The 14,761-nt window shown below is 39.5% G+C and overlaps 1 protein-coding gene across 1 annotated transcript in view; it reads right to left on the reverse strand.

Moving 5' to 3' along the window:
• The window catches only part of TMC2 (transmembrane channel like 2), a 175,258-nt gene that overhangs the window by 79,302 nt on the left and 81,195 nt on the right, over positions 1–14,761 (reverse strand). The window contains exons 7-10 of the mRNA XM_007934687.2: positions 11,321–11,419; positions 8,921–9,063; positions 7,535–7,682; positions 5,349–5,537 (exon numbers count right to left, since the gene is read on the reverse strand). Coding sequence (XP_007932878.2) covers positions 5,349–5,537; positions 7,535–7,682; positions 8,921–9,063; positions 11,321–11,419 — 579 coding nt within the window. The remainder of the gene's footprint in view (positions 1–5,348; positions 5,538–7,534; positions 7,683–8,920; positions 9,064–11,320; positions 11,420–14,761) is intronic.

Genomic DNA, 14,761 nt, shown 5'->3' on the forward strand with positions numbered 1-14,761 from the left:
TGCTGCTTCCTCCTCAGGGATGTGTTCTGGGTCTATATCCTGGTCCCTTGTTTCTACCACTTTATCTTTCTTCTTTATGTGGACTGTGATGGTCTGTTGTCTCTGAGACATTGTGATGCTGTTATATTTATATTTAATTGATGATTGTATGTTGGAGTGATTCATCCAAGATTTTCATTTTCTTTGTTTTGTTTGGATTTATCTGAGTAAGCAGGGTACTGTGCTCCTCTATTCACTCATTGGCAGCACTTATGCATTCACCATCTGTCTCCTGGTGAGTGTGTTAGAGAATGAGAGTGGGTGCACAGATCTCTGTTAGCTGGTTTTGAAAAGCTGTTAATGGTGAGTCAGGCTTATATTGGCTTTCACCATATCATTGGCCAGTTGGTGCAGAAACAAGTGTGGCCTTCACTCAGTAGGTGGGGCTGCAGGAGGTGTGGGTGAGGTTGTGTTGTATGGGCACATTTGAGGTCTCCCACTCAGTTAGACAAGAACAACAATGAAAACATACCACCAAAAAAGTGAAAATTATGACAAAAAACACATGTGGCATAAACACATAGGTAGAGTCACCAAAAAGAGAAGAAAGAAAGAAAGAAAGAAAGAAAGAAAAGGCAATAAATGAGATGAAATATTTAAAGAAATACTTTAAAAAGAGGAAATAAAAATACAAAAAGAGGAGAGAAAAAAAAGCCCCACAATATCTGGAGAGAGGGAATAAGAGAAAAGAGCTAGAGTAAGAGAATAATGAGAAAAAAAAAAGGGAAAAATGCAAAAAGAAAAACAAGGGATGGGAAGAACCATAAGAAAGAAAAAAATGGGGACCAGGAAGAGGGAGGAGGAAAAAATGCTCAAAACTAGAAGCTGAAAAGGGAAAAAGAATGAATAAAAATAAAAAGGAAGATTAAAAAAAAGAATAAGAACAAACAAACAAATCCGGAGGGTGGTGGGGCAGGGCACCCAGGCTTTGTCAGAGCCCACAGACTAGGATGGAATTCCTGCCAGCTCAGAAGGTGGGTGGAGGTGAGGGTTGGCCATACCTCTGTTCACCAAGAGGTTGTGGGGTATAAGAGTAATGAGGGGACTATCGCACCTTTCCAGTTGTCAGCCTCTGGTATGTCTGTGCTGTCCTTGGTAATTGGAGACTATTCTTAAGTGCCTGGAATCTGCATGAGAACACTGTCATTTTTAATATCCAAAATGGCCGCTGCTTGTAAACATTCAAAATGGCTGCACCTTTGGGACAGCTGAAAGTCCACAGCTCAGTTTGTCTTCTTCTTTGCTGTTTCCCTTTTTGGTCATCAGCCACCAGTGCAGTCATCCATGCAGCCCTTGGCAAGCGGGGGTTATTTTTAGGTTAATTCTCAGGTCCTGACACCACTTGGAAATATTCAAACTGTCATACCGTCAGGATAGCTGACAGTCCACAGCTCCGTTTGTCTCCTTATTCACTGTTTTCATTCAGGTTCTTCTACTAGTTGGTGTCTAATCCACTTCTGTATCCTTCCTTTCAAAGCTCAGGGCTCAGGATTATCATCTGTATCTGTGTCAATTGGTTTCTATTTTCTTTGTTGAAGAGGGTCTGTGTAGCTTGTCTGCCTCTTCTGCTATCTTACCAGAACTTGATGGCTTTAATTATCAGACTTGTCTGTAGCATCATTTTTTTTAACCATCATAGCTATTTTTGCTTAATTTTAATTTATGATTTGTGTGAAAGTTTTAGGATCAGTAGTGTCTTGTTTAATTTTCATTGCTTCTAGCATAGCTTTAGCTCTACAAACTCAAACTTTTAAATGGCAAAAAATTGACTATAGAAGCATTAGGAATTTGTTTTCTGATTATCTAATTCTGTTCTTTATTGTTACTGGATTTCAGCTGTGTAGTATTACTCCATGTTTTGATATATTGTTCTTCACCTGTGAGCCCAAACCTCTTTATATGAATACCACTGTTGAAAATTAGTTATATATTTTATAATCTGCCTAGGATTAGAATCTATTTAGATCTCTTTATTGGATTTTTATTGTATTATTTACAATTGCTTCTATTTTTAACACCTTTCATTATTAAGGCCAATCATAAATTAATTTAGTAAGACATATGAATTTTTAAATAACTGTGTCTCTTTGTCATTAGCATTGTAATTATATTCATCCTTTATTGGTTAGTAGTCTTTTTATTCTCTTTTATGCTTTTCACTGTGGAAGTTTATTTTGTCATTGCCATCATTTATATGCTAGTAGCCCTTGTTTATTTATTTTGGGCTGTGTTTCTCCACTATGAATCCCTTATACTTTCTGCCCATACTGTTGCTCATTGCAGCCTCTGTTAACTCATGGCACAAAAATGCTTTTGCCAAATATCTCAGGCAGTCACACAGTTGACAAATTTTACTGAGTGCTAGATCTGTCATCCTTCACCACAAATAGTACATGATAATTTAGACCCATTACCCCTTGTATTGTCAGTGACTGCAACACCCTCACAAATGGTCTCATACTCTATCTCATTTAGTCATGCTTATAAGACTTGATGGCACATAACGACAACAACAACATAAGAAACTGCAGGAGCTCTGGTAGCATAGTGCCTAAGGCACTTGACTGCTAACCAGAAGGCTGGTGGTTCAAACCCACCAGGCACTCCTTGGAAGGAATATGGGGCAATCTACTTCCGTAGTGAACTGCCTCGGAAACCCAAGGAGGGGTCGCTATGAGTCGGTTCCAACTCGACGGCACATAACAACAACAACAACATTAGAAACATCTCAGACACAATGGAACAAATAACTGCTGATGTGACTAATACTATGGCCACTCAAGAAAAGTCTAAATTCACTTGTTGTTGTTGTTATGTGCTGTCGAGTCGCCCCCAACTCATAGCGACCCCTCGTTGGGTTTCTGAGGCAGCATCACTACGGAAGTAGATTGCCCAACCTTCCTTCCCACTAAATTCACTAGCTAACGTAATTTTAGATAATAAAGTTGCCCTAGATTTCTTGTTGGCTCATCAAGGAGGAGTCTGCACTATCTCTAACACATCATACTGCACCTAGATCAATACTTCAGAGGGAGCAGAATATGATATTGCCAAAATATGCCAGAGAGCCCCCTGGCTTCACATTGCTGAACAAACTGGGTTTGAGTTTTCCTTTTCTGATACATTTAGCTGGCTACCTAATGGAGCAAGTGCTTGAGTTAGATCAATTCTGTTCTCTGGCATCAGTGTTGGTTTTCATGTTAATAATCATTATAATTGGTACGTTAGATGTTGTATGGAAGTAACTACTAAACCCTTGACTCAGACAAGCAACCTGATGCCTACTGCATGGACTGATGTATATAGAGGCAATGACTGTCTCTAATGAGTCAAGTTTAATTCATCCATCCACAAAGTCACTAGGCTTTTTAAACCATTTGTTGTTGTTGTTACGTGCTGTTGAATTGGACCCGACTCAGCGACCCCTCCTTGGGTTTCCGAGGTGGTATCACAACGGAAGTAGATTACCCAATCTTCCTTCTGAGGAGTGGCTGGTGGGTTTGAACCACCAGCCTTCTGGTTAACAGTCAAGTGCCTTAGGCACTACACTACCCACTAGGTATCCTTAAAACCATCTTCAGAGTTTTACAACACCATGATATAGAAAAGGAAACTAAGTTATCTAGTGGCCAGAACCACCTTGCAGAAGATGAGTTATTCCTTTATGGGCAACATGAGACCAGCTTGCTCTGAAGATCAGAACTCCCCTATAGCAAGGTAGAAGTTAAATGCTTGCAAACCCAAAAAGCATAACCAATAATGATGATCTAAAGTAAACCTATGTAGAAGAACTATTTCTTAAATTGATCAGAAGATGTGTATTAAAACCTCTGATTAAGAGGAAGGAATTGTGAAGGAGAAATTCATAAATCCTTTTCGACCAAAGCAAAAAGACTGAATTTAACTCAACTCTTGTTGAATTAAACTTCTTATTCATCTGCCTGCCTAGCAATCTGTTTGCTCAGCTGTAAGTCAATTCCCCTTACAAGCTGAGTTATCTGGCTGTGTTAATTGCTAGAAGCCATAAAAACTAAGAAGTAATTACCCTAGATAGTCAAGCCAGGCTGTAAAAGAAATAAACTCTAAGGAAAAGAATCTTGACACAGGTGTCTTTTGAATAAGTGAGCCAAAGGAATATTTCTTCATGACAAAGATGTAATAAAGAAAACTGTTTCAAAGAGTTTGGAGTCAGCCTTACCTAAAGTTTCTCAGACCCCTTAAAAGTTCTTGTTTAACAAGCTGTTTCAGGGAAATGACATCCTGGCAGTAAGAGGGGTTTTCACACACTCCCGAGACATCTGATTAAAACAGGGTAAACATCCACCAGTGCTGTTTTATTATGATCTCACCTGAAAGCTATCTGACTCCTCTGTAACTATTTCCTGAATTTATTCATTGTAATTCTCTATATCCAATTATCTAATTAAGCCTATTCCCCACATCTAATTCTCATCCTATGACCTCAATCAAAGACTAACCAATCAAACAACTGTATTATAATTTCTTTGTTCCAGGGATTACATCTGCCTCAGTTACCAGTCTTAGTTGGAGTCATCAGTTCTCATTTATGCGGGCTGGTGCCTCCCTATATCCAGATTTTTTTTTTTCCTTTTTCTGAATAAATCCTCTTAATTTCATTTTTATGAACTGAATGGGTTTTCTTTCCACAACAATTTATTGTAATCACTGATATATTTGTATTTAACTCTACCATCTTATTTTGTGCTTTGTATTTGTCTTGTTTTTGTTAATTGCCCTCCAGTCAATCACGACTCATGGTGACCCCATGTGTGCAGAGTAGAACTACGCCATAGAGTTTTGAAGGCTGCGACCTTTTAGAAGGAGATTGCCAGGCCTGTCTTCCAAGGCATCTCTGCATAGATTCAAAACACCAATCTTTTGGGTAGTAGTTGAATGCTTCACTACTTGTGTCACCTATGTGCTGTCTTGTATAGTGACCCTATAGGACAGAATAGAACTGTCCCATAGGGCTTCCCAGGCTGTAATCTTTACGGGAGCAGATTGCTAGATCTTTTAAACTGCAGAGTGGCTAGTGAGTTCAAACTGCTGACCTTTCAGTTAGCAGCCAAGTGCTTACTTATTGCATCACCAGGGCTCCTTCCCAAAAGTACACTAACAGGCGATTCTTTGTTCTAGATGTTCATGATGCTTGATTGGAAAAGGATGCAATTTCACTTTTCAAAATAAATCCTAATATTCAGACTTTCAATAATTCAGCTGAATAGCATAGGAATAGCTATGATTTCAGTATTTGCCCTCAATATTTACTTCATTTTTTTTTTTTTTACCTCATTCCTTTCATACCAGCTGACACTTTGCATTTTGGAGAATTCCTGGGATCGCTTCACCACAAAGTAAATGAGGTACCCACTTCCACACAAACAGCAGATGATGAGAAAGTTGGCCAGGACACGGAGAAATCTTGTTAGATGGATGTTTTCTTCTTTGTTACTCTCTTGTTCATCCACTATTGATTCCTTAATGTGTGAAAATGAGATGTGAATAGTAGCATATCAGGAAACAACAGGAACCACTGTGGTTGGGTTCCTGAGAATACTGCTTTCTATATTTCCATAAATGTAATAATCAGTGTAATGAACTGATACCCTACAGAGAATTAATTCTTTTCTTTAAGAACATATATTTTGTTGTTATTATTTTGGTACATGTAATAACAAAAATTTAGATTTATTGAATACTTACCAAATGCCAAATGTGGTTCTAAACACTTTCCATACATCATCTCTCTTAAGCCCAGGAACAAACCAACAGAGTAGCTGCTATTATTACCCACATTACAGGTACTAAGGCCCAGAGAGATTTCAGTAGATTGTTTTAAATCTACAAATTCAAACAGAATCTTAACAATATTGAGTGTTATAACCCAGGGGCAGGAAACTTTATTTATAAAAAGCAAATAAGTATATTTGGCTTCTAGGCCATATACTCTCTTTTACATTGACTTAACTATGCCATTGTAGCATGAAAGCAGCCATAAACAATACATAAATAAACGTGGATGGCTTTGTTTCACTAAAACTTTATTTACGAAAGTAGCTACCAGACTGAATTTGGCCTGTGGGCCATAGTTTGCTGACCTCTGTTTTAATCCATGAGCATGACATATCTTGCCATTTATTTATGATATCTTAATTTCTTTCATGAATCCCTGGGTACAAATGGTTAACACACTTGGCTGCTAACCAAAAGGTTGGAGGTTGGAGTCCACCCAGAGCCACCTTGGAAGAAAGGCCTAATGATCTACTTCTGAAAAAGTAACCATTGAAAACTCTTTGGAGCACAGTTCTATTCTGACACACATGGGGTCATCATGAGTCAGAATTGACAGCAACTTGTTTTTAATTTCTTTCAATGATGTTTTGTTGTAGCAGTCTTGTACCTTTTTTTTTTTTCTTTTAGTTGTCATTAAATTTATTTCTAGGAATTTTATTTTTTTGATGCTATTATAAATGGAATTAAACATTATTCTCTAATTGTTCCCATTAGTATATAAAAATACAATTTATTTTTGATTATCAACCATGTGTCCTGCATTAGTAACTCTCTCTAATAGAACACAAAGGGTAAGTGGTAGAGTCAGGATGGAAAATGAGGTCTTCCAGACACCAAAGTACCTGGGAAGAAATTTTTTCAATCAATTGATAGTTACTGTGTCCAAGTTCAGGTTTAACTAGGTCACCAGGCACTTAATATACATCATAGTTCTTACAACAATGCCCTATTATGTAAGTGACATAATAATAGACTCAGAGAAGTCTTATCTTTCTCAGATGTTCAAAGTCCTTTACATGGATTGACCTTCTTTTTCTCTTTCTGATAGGCTTGGAGGAAGAGCCAAAGTCCCCACCTGTCCCTACTTGATCCTTGGACGTTTAGAGTTGCAAGAAACATAGGGCTGATTCCTTCATTTCCATTTCCCCAAACCAGGGTTCTCAATTCTTTCTGGGTGTTCTTATCACATGGGGAACTTTTTTTTTTTTAAAAAAAAACACTGGCATCATGTTGATTCCTTACAGAGCACAGTAGAACTGTCCACATGGGGAACTTTTAAGAAAACTAAAGCCAGAACCCCATCCCAGACCAATTACATCAGAATCTTTGGACATGAGGCCCAGGAGATTTTTAGAGCTCCTTAGGTGATTCTAGCATGCATAAAATGTTGAGAACTGCTGCCACAAAGGAGTCCTTCCATTTCCTCCAGCAGAAAGCAGCTCTATGAAGAAACAGGTAGGACAAGATCCCAGTATCTCTGATTATCTGCCATATCAATAGATGGTGTGGACCAGCCATGAGCATTCTTTCTCAAAGTCTTGAGAAGAAAAGTTGGGACCTCTTGTAAAACCTTTGCTACAAGTTATCTTTGCATCTTATTTCCGGTGAAAATCTCCCAATGACTGATGGGACCTAGAGTTCCCCCTCCCCCCAGGAATTGGGACTGCCTTGAGTCAACTACCTTGAAGCTGGTGGTGATGGAGACATACTTGTTGTCTGCTGTCTCTGAATTTCCGATCAAGTAGTCCCAGCTGGTGAACATCTTGAAGCTGAATGTGAAGTTGTCATTCTCGCCTTCGCTTGTGCTCCCTTGGGTATTGCTGGCCATACTGTAAAGCACACACCACTGTTGTTATGCCTACCCTGTGGTCCTGCCAAAGGGCATGCCCTGGTGCTCAGGTTTGTGCAGGAGATGGTGCCTTCTGACCTTCAGCCATAATTGACTGGGGTCATCTGACTCAAAAGAAGGCAATTCATGGGCTGGGATGAACTTTTTATTCCTTAGAGGATATTAATTAAGAGGCAGAGATATATAGAATGACCATTTCTGCACACAGAAACAGGTGGAGTTGGAGCCACAGAGGCTGCCATGGTTAATCACAGTCACATGCATTCATTTAGCACAGATTTACTGTTTCTGTTATACATATAAAACCAAAAGCCAAATTCACTGCCATCAAGTCAATTCTGACTCATAGCTGCCCCCTTTTGGGTTTCTGATGTGGAAAATCTATACGGAAGCAGATCGCCCAGTCTTCCTTCCACGGAGTGTGTTTGAACTGCCAATCATCTGATTAGTAGTCTAATGCCTTAGGCACTTTGCCACCAGAGCTTTCTCTCTCTTTCTCTCTATGGAGCCAAGAATGTTACTAGTAAACAGTTGACATTCTTGGCTCTTAGTCAAAAGATTGGAGGTTCAACCCCACCCACAAGTATCTTAGAAGAAAGGCCTGGCAATCTACTTCCAATAAGTCAGCTGTTGGAAACCCTATGGAGCACAATTGTACTCTGACACACATGGGGTCACCATGAGTTAGAGCTGAGTAGATTGCAGCTGATTTGGTTTTCTTTATATGTGCCAGGCTTGGTTTACACATGCAAGCTAGATTTACAGAGGAGCAGAGCGTGTTTCTGAGGAAGCTGAGCTCTGGAGAAAAGTAGAAATAGTCCTTGCAAACCCATCCACCCTTACCAGATGCCATGCTCCATCTCAACCCTCACTGGCATCTGGAATTCACTAGGATATTTGCTGCCTTAGAACCTTTGCACATGCTGTTCCTCTGTCTAAAATGCTCTTCCCCAGACTTTTAGCATGGCTGGAGGCTTCAGGTCTCAGCCTCATCTAAAGGAGTTTCTGTTGCATTTTCCAGAATGTCTGCATTACCTGGTTTCTGTTTTTTATGCCATATACCACAGTTGACATTTGCCTTGGTTTTTATTGGTTTCCTTATTTTATCTCTGAGTTCCCTCCCCTACCCCAGAAGATAAGTAGACAAATAATGGTCAGGGGAATGGACTGTTTGTGTGAAGAGGAGTAAAAGCCTGTAAGTGAGACGGTCATACTTACGATCTAATGACAATCATCAGGCTGTAGCCAAACACGCTGACCCCCACCATAAAGTAAGCCATTGGCAACCGGTACCTCAGCCACCCAATGGTCCTCTGGTCATTGTAGTAGCCGTAGAAGAGAGCAGAGTATTTCATGTATCCCTGCAGGATGGCAAAGCCACAGGCCCTGGATTTGTAAACTCAATACAGGTGGTCATCAGACACTTCCCGTTCTACCAGGGATTTCTTTTTCAGGGTTCTAATGGAAGTCTAGGAGCTCTGGTAGCATAGTGCCTAAGGCACTTGACTGCTCACCAGAAGGCTGGCAGTTCAAACCCACCAGCCACTCCTCAGAAGGAAGGTTGGGCAATCCTACTTCCGTAGTGATACTGCCTCGGAAACCCAAGGAGGGGTTGCTAGGAGTCAGATCCGACTGGACGGCAGTGTGTTTGGTTTTTTTTGGTTTTAATGGAAGTCTGAGGTGGGAAAGGAAGGGGTCTGGATGTCCTTGACCTTCCCTTCTCTTCTCCCAGTTGCTCCAGAGTTCATTTATGTCTTCCCCTCTTTCTTTTGACTTCCCCACCACAGAGATACACTTAAGAGGGGAGAGTGTTGTTAATATTTGGGATAAAATTAGGGATAATGGTATGTGTGTGTGTGTATGCATAAGAATGTGCACCTAGTTCCAAATTCTTTTTCCCCATCCCCAGGTTCTTAATTTCACATTCCAGAAGTAGATGGACATCTGTGAGCTTTCTTAATATTTCAAAACTTCTAAAGAAAATTATACATGAAGTGGCTCAGAGTCTAATCCAACTTTTAAGTTTTATTTTGGCTTTTAGGTGTAATTGGATTTAGGGGTAATTAGGTACAGTTTTTAGGGGTAATTATTTAGATGCAATTATAAACATAGGGTGATAGCACTTCCTTACTTGATATAAACCAGAGAATTAATTATTGTTGAATAAACTCAGTTTGGTTTTGGTAGGCAAAATGTTTCAACCAGGGTCACTGGGTGAAATAAAAATTAAAGGAAATTCTTGGTATTAGTATAGTTGGGCATTGCTGTTCCAAATAACTTGGACAAATGCCCCAACTCACTTTCACAAATGTGTAAGAGGTTTCACATTTATGAGGCTGAAGAATGATGACAGTTTATGCCACTGCAGAAGTCCCTAGACTCAGGAGGTCTTTGGAACTACAGAATCAAACTCCTACAGGTACGAGGGTGTGATGATCCAAAAAAGTGAAGGGTATTCCAGGCAGATGAAGTGTCTGGGTGGTACAAACAGTTAAGAGCTCATGTACTAGCCAAAAGAGGTTTGATCCTATTCAGATGGGCCTTCGAAGACAGGCCTGATGTCTTTCTGAAAGATCACAGTTTTGAAAACTCGATGGAGCAGTTTTGCTCTGAATCACATGGGGTCACCATGAGTCTGAAGTAACTACATGATAACTAACAACAACAACAACATCCCAGGCAGAGGATCATGAACAAAGGCAGACAGACAGTAGAAGACTGTGATGCATTCAGAGAACTCCCTAATACTAGAGCACAAAGTGTGAGGAATTAGAGAGGGATGGGGCCAGAGAAGTAGGAAACAGCCAGGTCACAGACAGTCCTTTTGTAAACCCATTTAAGAGCACTGAATTTTATTCCATTTGGTAATGGAGAATCAAGGAACATCGCAGGTAGGGGAGTGATAGAAACTGATTTGCATTCTAGGAAGATCCCCAGCAGCTGAAGGAATGGAGATTTTAGGAACCAAGCCATGGCAGGGGGTAAAGTTAGAAGGTTGTGAGCAGTTCTGGCCAGGTGAGGGCATTATTCAAAGCAGAAGGATGGAGAAAGGGGGCTGAGTGCAAGAATTCAGTAGTTCAGTTCAGATTTACTGATTGGTTAGATGTGTGTGTGTGGGTGGGGGGATTGGTGAAGAGGGTGAAATGTAACATGACACTCAGGTTTCAGATGTGAATCATTGGATGAATGATGATGCCAATAAAGGAGAAAGGGAAAAAGAAGTGGGTTTGGTTGGATAGATGTTGAATTTGAGCAAAAACAGGGTATTTGGTTTAAGATGTCATGTGAAAGTGAGGCAAAGCCTGGAGTGGAGACAAAACCATGCCATAAGATCATCTTACATAGAGCTGTTAAATGAGGTGTAACAGTGGCTGTGTGGGGATCCCATATCTGTCAGGCTGTGGCTAGAGAGAGGACTCCAGGAAGGAGACTTAGGACTGTTGGGAGACATGATTTGCTAGCTCAGGGTGTGCCAGCTCGTTTTGCGTATGCTGGGATCCTGTTTGATTAAAGCACTGGTCTTTCAGTAATTCAGTGCAATATTGTTCACTTATCAGTGCAATCTTTAGGCCTTAAAATCACAAAAGTGAAGGTGTATTGGCATATTGGGAATGGTACCTCAAAATCCCAAAGGACTGAAAAATCCATTGCTTTTTCTTCCTCAGCCCGAGGCACCGTCTTTCTGGGTATACTTCCATAGGGCATGCCCATCAGTACCTTGTATAGAGACAGAGTAGAATAATTTTGAGTAGAGAAAACACAAACAACAGAGACATTTATACACTCAATTAAAAACTTTCCTTCTAAGAGCAGAGCATACCAATTTCTTCTTTAAATACCACTCACATCTTTCTGATTTTGAAAGTAACACATATTCATTGTAGAAAATGTGAAAAAGTACAGAACATTTTAAAAAATTGCCTAACATTCCACCATCCAAAGATAAATGACTGTTAGACACTCATACAGTTCCTTTCATCTGTTTCTGGGTTTACCTATATTTTAGTCTGGTTATTTAGCTTAATATTATTTTATGACCTATTTTCCATGTCATGTGGTACAGGTAGTCCCCAACATAACTCTTTTTTTTTTTTTTTACTTTTCATTACTATTGCATTTTATCATCAGTATCTTTATAAATCTGACTTTTATTTGTCCTTGGAATTTGGAAATATTATTTACAAACTTACAGATATATTTTAATACACACATACATATTACTAAGGATAAGATGCACAGAAAAACAGGTGGTCAAAAGTGTGGGTCATCATAACTTGAATACTAAAAAACCAAACTTGCTGCCGTCAAGTCAGATTTGACTCATAGCGATCCCTCCTTGGGTTTTTGAGGCAGTATCACTGTGGGAGTAGATTGCCCAAACTTCCTTCTGAATAACTTGAATATACATCATAAATTGGGGACTACTTGCATTTCTAAAAATAAAATTAGTCTGAAATATTTGATCACATGCATATACCATAAACTTAACTAGCCAGTTTCTTATTTTTGGTTATTACGTTTCTAGTTATTCACTGATAAATAATTCTACAGGAAACACAGATATGGGAGTTACCGACCATGAACTTTAAAATAACTTTGATTAGCATGTTTAAAACATTAAGAGAAAATATGAAGAATTTTGGTAGAGAACTGGAAACTACAGAAAGTATTAAATGGAGATTATGGAACTGAAAAACACAAAATTTGAAATTAAAAACTCCATGGACAGATTTAAGAATATACAGATCTATTGAAAAGAATTGGTGAGCTACAAAATAGAGTTAAAAATATCTAGATTTAAACACCTAAAGAAAAGGATGGAGAATATTGAAAAGAACATAGACATACATGAGAATATAGAGACAAGGTTCCACATGTGTATATTTGGAGTTCCAGAAAAAGAAGAGACAAAGAATGGCACAGAAGCAATGACAAAAGACATTTTAGGATCAAGAAGTGCTACAATCCCAAGCAGAATATATATATCGCTTTAGTTTTCTATTGCTGCATAAAAATGACCACAAATGTAATGGCTTAAAACACTCATTTACTAGTTCACAGTTCTGTAGGTCAGCAGTCCAACATGGCAGGCTGCATTTGCAGATTAGGTTCTCAGTGGACTGAAATCAAGATGCTGGCAGTTGCTGAGGATCTCATCAACTTCCAAACTGACTGGTTGTTGCAGAATCGTTTTCCTTGTGGTTGTAGGATTGAGGTCCCAGATTTACAGGCCACCCACATTCTTCATCACATGGCCTCCTCCACCATCATGCCAGCAATGGCATGCCAAATATTTCTCATGTTTGGGCTCTCTTTGACTTCTGAAACCAGCCCGAGAAACCTCTCTGCTTTTAAAGGACATGTGTGATTAGATTAGATTTACCCAGCTAACCTCATCATATTCACAAGTTTGACTCATATTCAAAGGGAAAGGGATTATATAAGACAAGGATGATTGGGGGTCATTCTTAGAATTCTTCCTACAACATGTACAAAATATAAAAAAAAAAACAATAATGACAACAAAAAAGTCACTTAAGCACACCACAGGAACATTTCCTCAAGAAAATAGAGAAAGGGGTGTTTCCCAAACCATTTTGAGGCCAAATTTTGTTTTCCAAACATAGTAAGGACATTATAGACCTATAAAGCAAATGTATCATCCAGTCTCTCAAACATAAATGTAGTATAAAAATTCTAAATAAAATATCAGCAAACAAAAATCTGGTGATATGTAAAAAGGAAGGATAGTACATAATGACTTTTATTTCAGGAATGCAGTAAGTTTATTTCCGGAATGCAATGTGATTTAACATCTGAAGATCAGTCAGTGTAAGTTACCACATCATAACACTTTTAAATTCTCATGCATCCAACAACACAACATGTAATAGCACATGTAAAGCAAAACTGGATAATTACAGGAAGATTAAAACAGTAACAGTAGGAGAGTTAACTTTTACACTCAGCAGTTCATAGTTCATGGTAACCTAAAATTAGCAAGATATAGATGACTTTTACAATAAAAGTAATATATTTGAACCATGCAAAAACTAGAGAAATTTAGGAAAATTGATCACGTTCAGGCTGATAATGCAAGTCTCAACCAAAAATAATCATCTCCATACAAATCGTGGTAGTTAAGGTCATATGTCAACTCAGCTGGGCTGAGTTGGTTTTGAATGGCTGGGCAGCTGCATGTAGTTATTCCCCATGATGAGACTGTAATCATTTCCATGGTGGAATCTGCTGTGAGCAGCTCTAACTAGTTGCCCTCAGGGTGTGGCCTGCTTCCAGTATATAAGGAGAAGTTTTGGGAAAGGTCTCTAGCTTTTTGGCACATTTGAATCCTGAAATTGGTGGCATCTTCATCCAGTGGCTTGCTGCGTTGCCTGACGATTTGGAACTGTTCCTGGACTTGAGCCAGTGGTCGGCTGTGTTGCCTGCTGATCTTGGAATCGTGTCATTTTACCTGCTCACCTTAGGTTTGTCATCCCCAGCAGCCAGAAGCTGCCTGAGACAGGAGATGCCTCCATCTCCAGTGGGCCTGGAATAAGAGGAGAGCTGAAGCCCAAGGTAGAGGGCCCTTCACCCAGCCCCTAGACCTGGCACTCTGAATTTGGACTTCTAGCCTCCTAAACTGGGAGCTCTGGTAGCATAGTGCCTAAGGCACTTGACTGCTAACCAGAAGGCTGGCGTTTCATACCTACCAGCCACTCCTTGGAAGGAAGGTTGGGCAATCTATTTCCATACTGATACTGCCTCAGAAACCCAAAGAGGGGTCACTATGAGTTGGTCCAACTTGACAGCACATAACAACAACATCAACAACAAGCTTCCTAAACAAAGAGAATAATTTGTTTATTAAAACCATCTACTTGTGGTATGTCTGTTACACCAGCACTAGAGGACCAAGACACAAAAGGTACTTTGTTGTTGTTGTTGTTAGGTGCCGTCGAGTTGTCTCCAACTCATAGCGACCCCATGCACAGCAGAAGAAAACACTGCCCAGTCCTGAGCCAGCTCCATGATTCTTGCTATACTTGAGCCCATCGCTGC

This window comes from Orycteropus afer, unplaced genomic scaffold (genome assembly GCF_000298275.1).
Source record: "Orycteropus afer afer isolate SDZICR_OR568_19922 unplaced genomic scaffold, OryAfe1.0 scaffold00020, whole genome shotgun sequence".
Classification (NCBI taxonomy): Eukaryota; Metazoa; Chordata; class Mammalia; order Tubulidentata; family Orycteropodidae; genus Orycteropus; species Orycteropus afer.